Genomic DNA, 17,391 nt, shown 5'->3' with positions numbered 1-17,391 from the left:
TAAAATTTTATGTTATCAAATAGTTATTTAAATTATCTGGAATATTAACAAATACATGATACAGAGACATTTATTATAACATTAATTATCAGTACAATTTTAAAAGTAAAATATACCCATACAGTAGAATATAAACAGTCCTTAAAAATTATACACTAATATTATTTTTACTGATGCTATAAATGTTTTGTAAAAGGATGCATATGCAAATGCAGTTGGAATTATAAACAGCATTAATTAAACAGTAAATAATATTACTTTTTATTTTTCATTATGAATAATTTTCATTTGTTTGTTTAAACTACTAAGAATTATCCAATCCCAGATGAAGACTCTAATGAGGAAACAAAACTATTAACAAAATATGTAATAGGGGCCAAGACTTCAAGTAATTTTTTTAGAATGAAATAATTTTCTCAGAATTAATTATTTTAAGTAAAGGAGAAAAATAATCTGACATTTTGTGTAAAAACATCTGCAAATCAAAGTTACTTTAAGTTATGACTCAAGAACATTCACAATGGAAGGGATTTATTCGTTTATTTCAGCAGGAAATATTCAAATTTAAGCTTAAAAAGGGGAATAAGACTAAATCTGGGCTTAAATGTTAGTAGGAAGGTAAAAGGTGTATGAACAAACCAGACTGTAAAAATGAGACACACCTTCAGTTTCTTTCCGGCAGAAATAGACCTGCTGATGTTTCACAAGGCTCCTTTCTAACTGTTTTAAGTAGTGAGATGGGTAGATTATTGTTGGTTGGCTGGTTTTATATCCATGAAATATGCACATCCCATTTTTGGATTTGGTAGTCCTAGGTCTGGCCAAGCTCACGAGGAAAGAGGATGTGACTCATCTGAAACGTTGCTTCTTTCAGAACTCACATGTTCATTCCGAGGATGTTGAATGGTAACATTAAGGAGTAAATTCATCTGTGCTACTCTGTCAACAGGGGGAATAGCTGTCTACACTAGCACATGTCCTGGGCGCCAGGAAAATCCTCAGTGAGCAACGCTCTCACATGCCCTCAGAGGACTCCTCAGGCAAGAGAAGAGAGAAAGCCACTGCCAGCCACCTGCGGACACACGCACACCACGCAGGGCAGCCACCAACCATGTTACCTTTCTCAGAAGTTTCTGGAATTATTTTAAAAATGACACAGGTGTGTATTTTGCTTAACTCTGTGCCAATGCTTGTTTCAGTGAGGAAATAAAGTTTTAAGTCACTCATAATTGAGCAAAAACAAACAAAACATGTAGAAATGTGTTTTCAGACCCTAGGAATGGTGCTATTGAGAGAAAGCTCTGTAGGTTCATGACAAAGATACTCTGCGGTGTGGTGGGAAGGTGCTGGATACCAGTCCGTGTGTGGTTTCAGATATTTCTCTTTCCAAGAGCCAAAGGAAATTACCAATCTCTCAGTGTCTGTCACCTTATCTATAAAATGAGAATAGCACCTGGTTCTTGCTTCTTTGGAAAAAATCGAATGAACTGACAATGTCTTTCAGTGAGGTTTTTGATACTATGATGAATATACCCAAGGTTAATTTTATAGAGGAAAGAATGTTTTAGCGTGTTAATTTAACCTAGTAAGGTATATGTGAGTCCAAGCTGACTGTTTCCTGTCTGTTCTAAGCTTTCCTTACTGGTCTCTGTCTATCTATTCTAATTTTAGGGAGCGGGGGGGCTACAGAGCGATCCTGCTGGTCATTGCAAGAGAGAGTGGGGATCCAAAGTTGAAACTAAGTAAGGACCAGAGAAAGCTCCCCTCCGAGTCCTGAAGGAAGTTTACTATTCTTTTGTTTCTGAGGACCGCTCAGGGCTCCTGGCTGTTGTTCTGATGACATTAGATCCTGTGAGGAAGGAGCTGGGCTTCTTCCATCCAGTGTGGGAGTTCTGAAAGGGAATGGATGACCTCAGAGTTCTTGGCCTACAAGGGCATTCTGTTTCCCAGTAGTCTCCTTGGCAGTTGGGATATAGCCCTTGGTACCCATGCTGATAGTCCTAGCTGAGGATCCGGGAGTCTCCAGGGTTGGGATACAAGCCTCCTCCTGTCCGCCTACTCCACTCTGGGGTCCCACATGCCCTGTGATCATTACCTCTTGTTAAGCAGCTGTCAGGATCGCTCCTGATTCCCACTGTATGTTTTTATAGTTTTGCTAATGTCTAATGCGGATTCGATTCTGCTGTCTATAAGTTACTGGTTATATTCTCGATTGTCTACTTAATGTCTTCCTCACACACTCTAAGAAGGTGGAAGATTTCTCTGCTCTCCCGACCCATTGTGGAATGACATAGTGTATTAAAAGTAAATTAGGGGACAACTGGTTGATAGTCTGCAGAATCAAGAATATAGACCCACATCTTTCACCATACACTAAGATCAAATCTAAATGGATAAAAGACCTAAACCTGCATCCAGAAACCTTCACACTTTTGGAAGAAAATGTTGGAAACACCCTGTAACATTTAGGTGTAGGCCTTGACTTCCTAAACAAAACACCAAAAGCAACAACAATCAAGACCAAAATAAACAAATGGGACTACATCAAAGTAAGAAGCTTCTGTACAGCAAAGGAAACAATCAACAAAGTAAAAGAACAACCCACAGAATGGGAGAAAATCTGTGCACACTACATGGCAGATAGGGAGCTAATCTCAGGATATACAAAGATCTCCAAAACAACCAAAACACCAAAACAAACTACTCAAGAAATGGGCACAGGAAATGGGCAGACATTTCACAAACCCAAATGGCAAACAAACATGAAAAAATGCACCAGTTCTCTGGCAATAAGGGAAATCCAAATTAAGACAACAATGAGGTACCACCCAACACCGGTAAGAATGGCTTACATATAAAAACCACCAACAACACTTGCTGGTGAGGATGTGGGGAAAAGAGAAACCTACTCTACTGCTGGTGGGGCTGCAGATTGGTACAGACTCTATGGAAATCAGTATGGAGAACACTCAAACAACTCAAAATCTGCATACCATGTGATCCGGCAATAGCACTTCTAGGAATATATCCAAAACACCTGCTACGCCAAAAACCAACATGCACCCCTATGTTCAAAGCAGCACAATCAATAATTGCAAAAACTTGAAAGCAACTGAAATGCCCATTAATAGATGACTGGATAGGAAAGCTATGGCTCATCTACTTCATGGAATACTACTCAGCTATTAAAAAAAAAATGAAATACAGTTCTTTGTGGCCAAATGGGCCCAACTGGAAACTATTATGCTAAGAGAAATGAGCCGATCCCAAAAGCTTAGATACCACATGTTTGCCTTAATTTAAGATGCAATGATGTCAATCCAAAAAATAGTACCTGCAAATTGTAATATTATGTCAACCTCAAACAGCCTGTATCACATGCGACAAGATATTGTGATGTAATTAATGAACCAAAAATCAATGGGAATCAGACTGCTTATGATCTATATCAAAGAACAGAACTGAAAAATCTGTGAAAATATTAGTAAATGCCTTTCGTTGCTGAGAGGCGAAATCATTTCCTGAACATCCTGACAAAATCTTTGAGAATGTTAAGTAATTTTGTAATTATTTTCTTTGCCATTAGCATTTTATTCTTAATGAATCTCAAGGAAACCTTGACATAACTCATGTAATTCTAAAACAAAACAAAACAAAAAAACAACTCCTAGAAGCAGAGTTGTGGAGCAGAGGGTTGAGTCAAGCGTTGCAATGCAGGCACCTGTCTCTGAGTGCTTGTTGGAGTACAGGCATGCAATGCGGCATGCCTGAGAAGCAGCTGATGACAACGCAAGCACCTCGACTCCCGCAACCCAGGTAGGTGATGATGCTCAGGAAGCCTGCTCTTTTGGTCAGGCCCAACCCCTGTCTTGTAGCCATTCTAGGAGAGAACTGACTGATGGAGGAGCTCTCTGTTTCTGTTTCTGTATGCCACTCTGCTGCCTTTTAAACAGGAATAAATAAAGAGGCAAATAGAGTTTTAAAAAATGCATGTCTTTTCTCTCATGTACTTTATCTCATTCTTTCTTTGAACATGTTAGACACATGTATTATGGCTGAGTTCTATGTTTCTTGCTGGTCAAATTCTCCTGATTGTTGTATTGCGCAACTATTCTCCAATAAAGCATTAGTCTGTGAGTATTTTGTGGCCTTGGGAGTTCATTATGCTTTTTTCTTTTTCATGACAATCCTGTATATTTTGTGCAATAGAAACATTTCCACTGTCAGACTGGATCCCCTGTCAGTTCTGCAGGACAGTGTCCCAGTGAATTAGATGATTATTGACATTTTTGTATTTAATTATTGGCTTCAGACTTCCCACATTTATTAAGCATGAGATGAAAATGCACTTAAAATGGAAGTAAAGGATAAGTTTTTACAGTGCAAAAATACTTGAGTTACACCCAGACTTTTGTATAAACTCATTTGTCACTAAGTTTTTGGGATCCCTCAAGCTGTGCAATTTGCCTCCATCCACAGAGAGCAGAAGGCCCAAGGCTCCATCGCTCATGAGCTGCATGTTTTCCAGTGAGAGTTGTAAGTGTTGTGTAGTTTTCTTTCAGCTGTTCCAGTTTCTCTTCTGGGAGTCACATTCATACTTACACAGAGTTCCAGGTTTAAACCCGGCATTCCATCTGCATTTTTAAAAATTATTTTTAAGTTTTAATTGATTTTTAGCAACGTGATCATAATTCAGGTACAGTTCTAAGAATAAGTTTTCCCTTCCTTCTGCCCTTCTACCCCTGTGCTCTTCCAGTCCCCATTTCTCTTCTTTTTCTTTTGCATTATTTTTTAAAGATTTATTTTATTTTCATAGAAAGTCAGATATACAGAGAGGAGCAAAGACAGAGAAGAGTATCTTTCTTCCGCTCATTTACTCACCAAGCGGCTGCAATGGCTGGAACTGAGATGATAAGCCAGGAGCCAGGAGCCTCTTCAGGGTCTCCCACGAGTGTGCAAAATCCCAAGGCTTTGGGCCATTCTCGACTGTGTTCCCATGCCACAAACAGCGAACTGCATGGGAAGCAGGGCTGCCAAGATTAGAACCAGTGCTCGTATAGGATTCTGGCTTGTGCAAAGTGAGGAATTTAACTACTGGGCTACCACACTGGGCCTTTTTTGTTTTGTTTTTAAAATAATATGTTTTAAATTTACATCGCAGGAAAATAGCTTACTATTTCACCAAAGTATAAAGTAAAAAGACCCTAGTGGAAAATACAGACAATGATTTTAAATGATAATTATATGGAGAAATCAAGCTCATGAATATGGCACATAATTTTTCATGCCTAAAGGATACAGTTACCCTGATGTGACAAATCCAAGCTTATTACATAAAGCAAATGTGACATTGGAATGTCCTAATAGAGAAACCACATTTATATTGGGGGAAAAAAGCTGCTGTTTCTTTGTAAGAACTGAAAATTCTGCTTTTGTGGAAAGAGCAGAGCAATGTTCTGTATTGATAAGCCAAGCATTCGGCTTTCTGCAGCGGGAACTTCACTGCTCTCTTGTCGTCAGGTAAGCATGAGAGAAAAGGCTACGGAGTATTGATTCTGGCAGCTTGCTTCCATTCATGCTGCTTCCGCAAGCTCATTCATGTCTAAGAAGACTGTGAGCTGGAACTCCTTTGCTCCTTGGCAAACAACATCCTAAACGCCAGTGCTCCCGTGCTGCTCCGTTTTCTGTGTCGGATCATTCTGTCAGTGTTGTAGCGATGGCGTCATTTCCTATTCCAGTTTGTACGTGCCTTTTCTCCGTTGGAGCATTTCAGGACTCATTCCTTTAAAATTATTATAGTAGAAATCTTAAAAGCGATGACTGAATCTGCGCAGCTGTTTTCATAGTGGGCAACTTTTTCTTTGAAATATTTAGGGTGTATGTTTTTTCCTATTGGATCATGTGTAAGTGCAAAATGATCTAAAACATATTGAGACAGAAAAAATGATGGTGCAATGTATGTAAGGCATCCAGCCTCACAATTCACGTTTCTGAAAGAAAAGAACGTAATGTGGAACTTTTGTGTTAATTCCTGATCCTTTTTATTCTAGTGTCATTCAGAAAGCATCACCAGCATGAACATTTCTGTTTATTTCCTTTTTGACCCTTATGATTTAATTGCGTTTATTTCCATCTGTATAATACATGATATGCATATTTTGTTATACAAAACCAAATGTTTTATCTTCTTGTATTTGTAAGTACTGTATGATGCTTTACTGTTCTTGCATGTGGCTATTACTGTCATGGTTTTTAATTCTGGCATGCTTTTTAATGTGCGGTTCTTTGGTTACCAAAAAACTTAAATGTCATCTTACATACTTCTTGATCAGTAAGTTGCTTCTGTCAAATGCTCAGTTAAACATTTTGCCCTCCTGATTTTCAATCTTTTTGCTGTTGTTCATTTATTACCTTGTTTATCCTGGATAATCATCCTCTCTTAGTTATTTGCACAATGACTATTCTTTCTCAGTAGAGGTGTCAACCTCTCATTCTCTTCCTGTTGTCTTGATGGACAAAAGGTGCTATTTTATTCATTATTTTCTTGATATTTAAATCCAGACTCATATCGTACTGTCCAGGACCACAAGTAGTATTCTCCAACAAACATTTGTCCCACCCCCCTTTTTTTACTTGACCCTCCCCAGTAGTCAGAGGCCCACAGGGGTGTGTATCCCTCTCAACGATATAAACACAGTTTTAAAATTTTTAAATTTCAAGGGCCGGGTGCTATATCGCAGTGGTTAAAGTCCTCGCCTTGCACGCGCTGGGATCCCATATAGGCGCCAGTTCTAATCCTGACAGCTCCACTTCCCATCCAGTTCCCCACCTGTGGCCCAAAGCCTTGGGACCCTGCACCCACGTGGGAGATCAGGAAGAACTCCTGGCTCCTGGCTCCTGGCTCCTGCATCGGTTGGCTCACTCAGTCGTTCACCACTTGGATTATCATAGGTCGGAAGATCTTCCTCTCTGTCCTCTCCTATCTGTAATCCGTCTTCTAATATAAATAAATAAATAGTTTTTTTAATTTTAAAATTCAAAAAAAAGAAAAGCATAGTGAATGTTTAAAAAGAACAAACTGTTATAGATTTTACTTATACATAAGATTAACATGTCATAAATCTGTTTTGGAATAATAGGTGTGAATAAATTACTTTATTTCACGAAACTATTGAACCAGTAGCTGGCTGCATGTAGGTTTCCAAAATAATAGTTTTCTATATGTATTGAGCTCTGTTTTGAGCTTCCAATCTATAAATTTGGCATCTTTCTGCTTTCTGCACAAATATTTTTCTAGCCCAATTAATATTATTATTTTATCCAAAAAGAAGATGATACTTACAATTTGTTAGTGCAAAGCTAAGGTAAATGATACCATCAGTCTGCACTGATATTTTAAATTGATGGAATAAGTTTTTTCTATTGTTAGATTTCTCTAATAACATATCAATTGACTCCAGCATTTTTGTTCTATGAAGGTTTTAAACATTTAGGGGAGTATTTCGTCATATATTTCATAGATATTTACAGTAATACAGACAACTAATCTATAATTTACTTTTTCTAAGGTTCTATTTGTTTTTTGTACATTGATAGCATAATCCAAAAAATTCCACATTCTTTTGACAGGCCCGAAGAAAATAGCAATTCATGCCATCGGTTATATATGTAGAAAACGCAAATCATTATGAATAATATATCTTATACTTTCCCTTTCAGTTGCTATTGTTATTCCTAAAGTTTTTGTAATTCTGACACGCCTTGTAATTTTACTTTGTATTTTTTGTGCCCATTTGTCAACTGCTTTATTGTTGTGTTGAGGCATGGGTATTGAATTGACAGAGGAGACTTTAAATTATTTGGCTAAATGTATGTTGGTAAACTAAACGAAAGAACACACTTTGAACTTGTGTAATTTGTATTTCATGATATTTTAATTTAGACATTTCAATAATACCAACCATGATATGTTGTTATTGTACCATCAACACATTCCTGACCACAAACATGCCTTATTGAAACATTTGAATACTATTAAAAATTTACTCCTTTTCTCTACTGTGATGGAGTTATAGGGACAAATATTAATTATAGTCTTGTTTATTTGTTAAATTCTACTCATTCTGGCCTTAATAGATATGATGGTTAATAAACATACTTTTATATAGTATCTAGATCTTCTTGATACATGCTTTTAGATACTTTCTATGTAGATTTTAGATAAAATTTCATTGGAAATCCATGGCTTTTACAAAAAACAATACAATGTGTCCTGAACTTCCTCCATTAATTTCTATTCTTAAAAAGAAAAGACTGACTTTCCCCACAAAATATAAAGAATTTTTGGCGAGCAGATGCCGGACCCTGGCCTTTGATTTGGTGTAGCTATTCTGTGGATCTACCAACCAATTCTCTCACTCTCTCTTTCTATGTATTCTTTTAGTGTGATTTCCACTGAACGACTATCACAAGCAGTCATTTCCTTCCACGTAGATTACAGCTATTTTGGCATCCCGTGCCCTGCAATGAAGCTCAATGGCTAACCCGCCCCGCCCTTTCTGAAGCACAGAATCCCATATGGTTATGAGTATGTGTACAACTGTTCCTCTTTCCAAGCTCTACTCATTGGCTTTAAATTTTTTTTCTTCCCTCAAATACCAGGCTAATCCACCTTGTCACAGAGGTGTACAGTTTCATTTGTTTTTTTTGACCCCTGATTATATCTTAACTGAGTCTAACTCCCTCTGTCTAAGAGACATTATTCTGCTGGCGTGACATGCTGCATGAGAGCCATCGTATAGCACCATTGACTGCCTTTTCATGTTGAGAGCAATTCTGCATTGCCACAGCAACATATCTGCAGTACACAGCAACCTGTGTTATTTCTTAACCTGAGAAAGTTCAACATGGATCTCTCCAATCTGGATGTGCCGAGTTCAGCACTTTTTTTAGTCATTCTTGGATACTCTGATAAGAACTAATTAGAATCCCTTCTCTCTTTTTCTTTCAATGTAACTGCATCTTCTAAAGAAAGAAATCCCTTTAACAAATGTAGTATTGAGTTTTTTTTTAAATTTGCAAAGTAGTGCAATTTTATTTCCAAAGTCATCATTTACAGGAAAAGTGTGCAAGACATTATAATAATAATGCTTTGACATAGAAAACCATTTGTGACTGTTATAACTCTCAACTTGAAAAGGAGGTATCACAAACTGAACAAAAATGCACTGGTCCAAGACCAATTCTTCACCATTCAAGAATTGCTTTATAGCAAAAAAGCATTTTATTCCACTGGAAGCCATGTCCACTAAAAAACGTTTAGCATCACAACTTCCAACAAGATGCAATAGTATTAATATATCATATGCTACTTGGTCACTTTACAACATTTCAAAAGGAGGATGAATAAATAAATCTAACTGCTAGCAAATCTTTTTTGGATAAGTAGCATACTAGAATTTTGGATGCCTTTGCCATGTGAAAGTATAGGTTTTTTTTTTTAATTTTCTCAGAGTTATACATATTGTGAAAGGTCCTAAGGGAGCAGAATACACTGTGGGAACACAACAAATTGTGACAGTGTTGGCAAAATTGAAAGAGATACCTAAAGACTCCAGCACTAAAGTGAGAAAAGAGCTGGCCACTTCTTGCTCTTTCTTTTTTTTTTTATTAAAGTTGTATTTGTTGATCCAGTTTTATAAGCACTGGGGAGTCCCCCCACCCCTCCCATACCCTTTCCCATAGTGGATTGCTCCATCTTGCTGATAAACCCCAGTTCAACTTCAGTTGAAATTTTCTTGTAAGTGTTCTAGATAAAGTCCGCATCTATTGTCCAGGATAAGTTCAGTGGCCTCTTGGGGAGACCTTTCTGGTCTGAAGGTAGGCTAAGAGTAAAGTTCCGCCGTCAGTTAAGACCCCCAACAAACACAAGCGGCTTACAATGTTATGGGATTCGTTGGTATAGTGTTGAGTGAACATATCGCACATCTGGGTTTGTTAGACAGTATCTGTAGAGGTCAAAAGATAACAAACAACAAGCATAAATACAAGGTTAAATCAGGCAAAATTGATGTCTGACATAGTATTGAAGTAGACAATATGTTACACTACAGGTAAGTTCCTTTAATGATTTCAAGGCTGTAATCTCCCTAGTCGAATCTGCTGCTATTAAGTTTCACTCCATAAGTTCCGAAATTCGTTACATCCCAATATATGCCAATTTTTGACACAGCAATGGCAGGAAAACATAGCGAAAAGAAATCTCTCATTCCTGAAAATGCTAGCAATCCACGTAGTTGCAACTTGCAGGAACTGGATTATGTATCTTAAAGTGATAGTTCCAGATCAGCATTAACAATAGCAAAAGCTCTTTATGCCCACAAGGGGGAATCAGGAATGACCAAACAGTCTATTAACAAGGGGTCAATGCACAGAATAGGGGAGAACCCCAGAGTGGAACAGAGGGACTGGAGGAGGCTAATCCCCACCCATAATGGACTCCGGACTCCCACCATGGTCCATCAGATATGGACAAGGAACGTCACGCAACCGCCAAAAGAGAACACGGGGCTTTGGAATGCCTAGAATGCAGTGAACCCAGAGGACAGGAACCCCTTCTTTGGTCCAAATACATGGAGATGAAGAAACCCGAGGTCCTTCCACATGGAACCAACGGACATCTGTAAACAAACTAGGAACCACAATTGGGTCATAGAACCAGAAGATCAATAAACTTCCGTGGGGACAGTGGGGGGAGGAATCTCCAGTCCTTATAGTTTCAGTCTGGGCCTCACCCTCTATAAAAGACCAACAAGGTTACTCCTAAAATCCTCTCCCCTACCACACACACACACACCTTACACACACACTCATATACCACACTTAATAGGATGAGATAACCAAAGAACAAATGTGATAGGACATCAAGGATCACTCATTATACTATTAGATGGAACATAAAGACTCATTAGTCTAGGTATGAGAGATTTCTCTGCAACACCCCCCAAAATCGTTACACACCTCAATTGAGGAGGTGACATTGAAATAGTGGTAGAAGGTAATCAAGAACTTACATGTAGTGTTAACATATTGTCTACACTTCTTGCTCTTTCAACTGCTTGAAGAGATAAGGTGTAGCAGAACCTCCAGACTTCAAATTGCTACTGTTGTGCATTAACAACCATCAAAGCAAAAGTGAATAGCTATTAAAACCAACAAAAAAAATCACTATTCATTGGGAAACTACCTATAATGAAATGAGGATTTAAAATGATTGATCAATGCCACTAAGAGTTGGTATGTCAGTCAATGTCCCTGGGATTGGAATCCTGAGTTTTCTGAGCATAAATGAAAAGTAAATGCAAGGACCTAACAGTGTGCCTAGGAATTTCAGTCCTCACCCAGGCAGGAGGTAGGCTCTCTTCTCTCTGCCATTGATGTTCTAGGCTAAGTAGACTTGCACTGCTCTTTTTTTTTTTTTTGTCAGTCCTTTGATGTCTCTTACTCATAACAACTGCAGTTGGAAGGTAGTATTGTATCATATCAGGTAAAAGTTCCACCTGCAATGCTGGTATCACATATGTCACAGGTCCCTGTCATGGATGCTTCACTTATGATCAACTCCCTGCTAGTGACCTTGGAATGGCAGCAACGTAAAATGAGATAATGATTTTCCTAATTCCATAATTTGGGAACATTCTAGACTGGTATCAAGTCCAGTCTTTCAATCTTCTCTGTGTCATATAAGATTTTTCTGAGACACAAGCTAGGAACATGCTACACATCAGGGAGTGCTGTCATGTTGAGGTTTTAACATTCTGTATCAAGAGTTGATTGGGCTTCTCTTAATACTTGTTGAACATTTTTGAATTCAGACATCTGCCTGCCCCAAAACTGAGAGATATTCCCAATTGGAGCTTCAACAAGGCCTGTAACAATTATTAAAGCTATGCAAATTCATGAATAATAACACCAGTGCAAAATGACAGGATTTTGGGGAATGGCTATTGATTATAAAATAACTTTGAAGGGAGTTTGTGTCAAAAGCTAATTCAGAAACAATTACTGATCATAAGTGTAACATCAGGTGAGTTTTAATTAAAACAGGATTTAGGAATTATTATGACTTTCTGAATTAAAGACATCAAATATGTGGTTTGGTACCAAAAATAATAAATAGATCTCATAGCACAATCTTATGCATTATGTCATGAAATCCACAGAATCTATCAGAACAAAATCATAATTGATGTGTGCCAAATATTTCATAATGATTAGTTATATCAGAAATCATTATTTCTACATGAACAAAATGTTATGAATATGGCAACAGAAAACACTACAGGTAGGGCAGAGTGATCCTGGCCTGCCAAAGAAGCAAAAAGGAGTACACATGGAAGCCACCAGCATGCTGTGCAATTAATATTGACTAATACTCAAGAATGGGATTAACAGCTCAATATAGGTTTGTAAATAATATAAATATACAATTGCACTAACTACAAAATGATGTGCTGTTTACTAATATATCTATAGATATATTTGAATTTGTATGCATAAATCCATAATATGTTTACTGATAACAGATATATATATATACACACACATGTGTAGACACACACACAGAATTTTAACTTGCATTTGCTTCCTCAGTTACAAGGTACTATAAATTGGTTAGATTAAAATGTACAATTTATGCTTTCCCAGTTCCAGATGTTAGAACAATTTATGCTTTTCTAGTTCCAGATGTTAGAATTTTAAGTTCACAGTGATGGTAGGGCCAATCTCTCTTTCTAAAGGATAGGAAAGACCAAGCTCCACACTGTTCCATTGGTTCTGGTAGGCTCAGCAACCCTAGGCATTCATGTTCTTGTCGCTGCAATGTTCCAGCTTCTACATCCCCACACTCGATGTCAACGCTTGGTGTCCTTTCTGTGTATATGTTGTCTCTACTCTTCTTGAAGGGCAAAAGTCAAGTTAAAGTTTTGATCTTCTCAAGCATGACTTTATTTTTACTTACCTCCTAATTCTATAAGTAAAAACTCTCTTTCCAAATAAGATCATATTTACATATTTCAGAATTTCACTGTGTATTTTTGAAAATGCAGTTCAACCCATAATTGGATATCAATATGTCTCATGTAAGAATATATATATTGAAACATATAAAAGAAAGATAAATATAATAAGTATGCTTTAAATATGTAATATCAATGCTTTAAAATATAATATAGAGCGTACAAAACATTGCTATTTGATATATAATATACACCCTTCATATATTTTATGTTAAATCTATTGCTAATATTCATTTTCTGCTTTACAATCTTTGCATGTTTCTATAAATGATTTTTTTCACAGTATGCTCAACATGCAGTACTATGAATAATTAAGATATGGTGATTTTTACAAGACTGGTTTCAATTTGACTTTTTCAGTTTCAGCTGCTGTCATCTGCTCTTGGAGACCTAAAATAGCAGCAGTATGATTTGGTCTTTGTTTTAGCTATATTTACCAAGAGAAGATCCAGTTATTACCTTACTTCATTGTTTTCTGTGAACATAACTCTAATTTATCTTGCTATATGGTAGTTTTAGCCATCCTAGTATTTTGTATAAGTGAAATTATACAAAATGTATTCTTTTGTGCCCAATTTTTTCTTCTTATAGTGTCTAAGATTCACCCATGATTTTGCATCTTTCAGTAAATTATTCCTCTATATTGCTGAATAATTTCATTGTCCAGTGTAACATAGTTTGCTTATCTGCTCTCTTATTTATAGGCATTTGGGTTGTTCTCAGGATTTAGCTGTTATGAATGAACCTACCACAGATAGTCATGTCTAATTTTTTGGTGCCTGAACATTTCACTTCTCCTGGACACATGACCTTGAACGACCTTGAAAGTTCATATAGGAAGGATATGTCTAACTGTTCAAAAGAGTGGCAAATTCAGTTGCAAAGTTGAGGTATCATTTGATAAATTTGTGAGCAAGAAATGAGTATATGTTCCTTCAAGTCTGGGTCAAAAACTTAGTATTGTCAGCAACATTAATTTTAAAAAGGTAAAGTTTAAATGTTTTCAAGAACTTTTTAAGAGCTAAAAAATGGAGTGTGCTGGAGAAAATATAGAAGCTACATTTCATAAGAACTGAAGAAAAGAAGAGAACTTCATGGTGATAGCAAAAACAGTAACATAAAGAAAAGATAATGACCACAAATCAAATAACTGAATAACATAAATATTACATGCAAAATAAAAGGGCAAATCATACTGACCACAGCATTTCAAAAGCTTATCACTCTATGAATGTCCTTAATCATTCAAGAGTTCTTACAAATCAATGTGTTAAAGAGAACACAGCAAAGGTCATGGGAAAATAATTATAGTAGAAAGAGATTTTGAATTGGGTCAAGTCGTCAATCTCCCTCAAAATAGTGAAACACAAATTATCTTTTAAAATGAACCTTTTTCCTATCCAGTAGAACAACAAAATGTTTTGGTTACATATTGTATTAGCAAGGGTTGGAGTAGGAAGAACCTCAGTCGTAGTATTGTTTCTATCAAATGATATCCTCCCTTGGGGCACCTCTCACAATATCCCAGAGGGTTTGAGATTTAGTATTTATACAACTTAACTGTTCATATTGCCTAAATTCTTGCCTACAATAACCATCTGTTAGTTATTTCATATCCTCATTTTAGTAATGAGAATTTTAAAATGACACTAAGAAGGGTACTGTAGGGGCCAAACAAGTCACACAGAGAGCCCACAGCAGTAGCTCAGTGTAGCCCCTGTCTTTAGATTTCAAGAGCCGTCCAATTACTATTATTTAGACCTGACATACTTTGAAAAATAAATGTTTACTACTAAATTGTGATACACTATTTGGTGCAATGAAGTTAAGAGATTCTGCATTTTATTAACTTGCAAGTTAGCTATTACATTGGTGTCATCCTACTTCACAGTTGATAGAATTGCTATAGCAAATGACATATTAACCAGTCAATGGAATATTAAGGCTATTCCTCTTCTTAATAAAAATTTAAGGAGGCTTTTAATATTTTATTTTTGTTTGTGATCAAGATATATTTTAAAATCTGTCATTTGGAAGGTATAGGCTAATATTCCTTATTTTATTGTTTCAAAAAACAGGCTCTGTTTATAAAGAATACTTTATAAACATAATAAATGATCAGTTTCCAAAAATACGTAAATAAAGTGTAGTTTGGAAATAATTTATTATCTGGAATTACACTGGCTTTGAGAGAAATAATTATTATGAGTAATGAATTTCTGCTGTAATGCTCATTTGGAAATACTTCCCCTTTCATTCTGTTGTATTATTAGAGACATATTATGAAAGCCATCGTATATTGGAAGCTTGCAATTTGGAACTCATTTGACTTAATTGATAAGAATATTTTTCATTTTGGATGACACAACTTCAATAAAAATATAAAACTGTTCTGCCATATTAAACTGTGAACAACTGGACAGCAATGATAATTGGTTTTTGGACTTCAAGTTCTTCAATCAGATCTCTGTCTTATTCTTTTTTCATCAGACTTTGTTTGATTTACTAAAAACAAAAAGTATATATCTTCATTTGTAACACGGTTTCATATTGTCCTGATTGGCACTCGGTGGTGACCACTGTGCTGATCCAACTTCACCTGCTTGATCTCCTCTCTTGGCTTCCTCTACAACCATGTCTGACAAACCCAATATGGCTGAGATCAAGAAATTTGATAAGTCGAAACTGAAGAAGACAGAAATGCAAGAGAAAAGTCCACTGCCTTCAAAAGAAACAATTGAACAAGAGAAGCAAGCAGGCGAATCGTAATGATGTGTGTACTGCCAATAAGCACGGTACATTCCACAAGCATTGCCTTATTTTACTTCTTTTAGCTGTTTAACTTTGTAAGATGCAAAGAGGTTGGATCAAGTTGAGATGACTGTGCTGCCCATTTCACATCAAAGAATGGAGAACTACATACAATGAAGGCCACACCTGCCTCCCCCATCTCCCTTCTTTTTGGCAGGGAAGGAAAAGAATGTGCATGTTGGTGAAGGAAGAAGCTGGGTGGGACAATGAAATCTAGAGAAAAAAACCAATGGGTCCAAGATGATCTGCAGGCTGTCAAATGCAGTTTAATCAGAGTGCCATTTTTTTTTTGTTCAAATGATCTTAATTATTGGAATGCACAATGTTTTTAATATGCAAATAAAGTTTTAAAACCTGAAAAAACTATTGTCCTGATTGATATTTTAGTACTTATAGACATGCTCTGCACTATAAACAAAAATCACATGACAAGAAACCAAAGCTGCTTAAGAAATATTGAACAGATTGGTCCTTAAATATTTATGTAATATTCAGTACTGATCTTTGGATCAGAATTATCAGCTAAGATACATGGTTATATTGTGATAAAAGGGAAAGATCACACTGGAGACTTTTGTGTTTCTTCCCCCTTGCAGCAAAATCAGATCTTGTTAATTTTGGAGAATCCTGCGATGAAATAACATTCCCCTAGCTACCTTCAAGATGCGTGATTTTGTCATGACAACACTGCTTTTCTGAAACTTAATTTTTTTCATCTATAGTAGCAGTTCACTTGTACTGATTAGAGACCCGGTCGTTCCACTTCGGATTCTGCTCCCTGTTCATGTGCCTGGGAAAGCGGTGGAAATGGCCCAAATCCTTGAACCTCTGCCCCTCAGGCATGGAATGTAGAAGAAGCTCCTGCTTCCTGGCTTAGGATCAGGCCAACTCCAGTCCTTCTAGTCATTTGGGGAATGCACTTGCAAATTAGATCTCTCTCTGTCTGTCTCTCTCTTTCTAAATTCTGCATTTTAAATAAATAAATAAATAAATCTTTAACGAAATCCAATGAGATTACCAAAAAAGTGCCTTAAGTAGTGTCTGGAATATATACTAAATAAGCATTAATTTTCTTTTCTTCCAACTCCTTAAGCTCTTTTCTGCCTTCCGTCCAGCCATGATTTTTCAGCTAGTGCAGGCTTCTTGTGGCCCATACCTTGTGTTCAGATTCCCTCTCAAGGAATAACTAGCAGCCTCAGCACTGAGGGTTGTCTTGGCCCCTTCATGGGCAGCATCACCGGTTGCTAGCTGCTTTGGTAAAATAAGACCCTCCAGGTGAAGTCCACTTCAGCATGACAACACTCCTTGCATAAGGCTGCCATGCTGACTCCTGTTTACTACTTGGAAATGCCAGTCTAGATCCAGAGTTTCTGGGAAAAAACAAGGCTTTCAGTAGATCTGTATTACAGATTAACTCTTCCTTCTGCCTAATGTTAAGTATCTCTCTCAGTCTTTTTCTTTTTCTTTTTTTGGTGACAGAGATCAATCCTAAGTACATCCTAGA

The 17,391-nt window shown here is 36.8% G+C and overlaps 1 protein-coding gene across 1 annotated transcript; it reads left to right on the top strand.

The window, feature by feature from the left end:
- Positions 1 to 15,646: 15,646 nt before the first annotated feature.
- Positions 15,647 to 16,250, top strand: LOC121158329 (thymosin beta-4). Its single transcript, XM_040983024.1, has one exon. It carries the CDS (start codon positions 15,711 to 15,713, stop codon positions 15,843 to 15,845), a length of 135 nt encoding a protein of 44 aa, XP_040838958.1. The 5' UTR covers positions 15,647 to 15,710; the 3' UTR covers positions 15,846 to 16,250.
- Positions 16,251 to 17,391: the final 1,141 nt, after the last annotated feature.

Source organism: Ochotona curzoniae, unplaced genomic scaffold, assembly GCF_017591425.1.
Source record: "Ochotona curzoniae isolate NIBS_2020 unplaced genomic scaffold, NIBS_Ocur_1.0 contig_3819, whole genome shotgun sequence".
Taxonomy (NCBI): Eukaryota; Metazoa; Chordata; class Mammalia; order Lagomorpha; family Ochotonidae; genus Ochotona; species Ochotona curzoniae.
The sequence above is the reverse complement of the archived record's forward strand: the minus strand, read 5'-3'. Positions and strand labels throughout refer to the sequence as shown.

Bases quoted from the DNA above. Each gene is read 5' to 3' on its own strand.
- LOC121158329 (XM_040983024.1), top strand. From the start codon at position 15,711: ATGTCTGACAAACCCAATATGGCTGAGATCAAGAAATTTGATAAGTCG.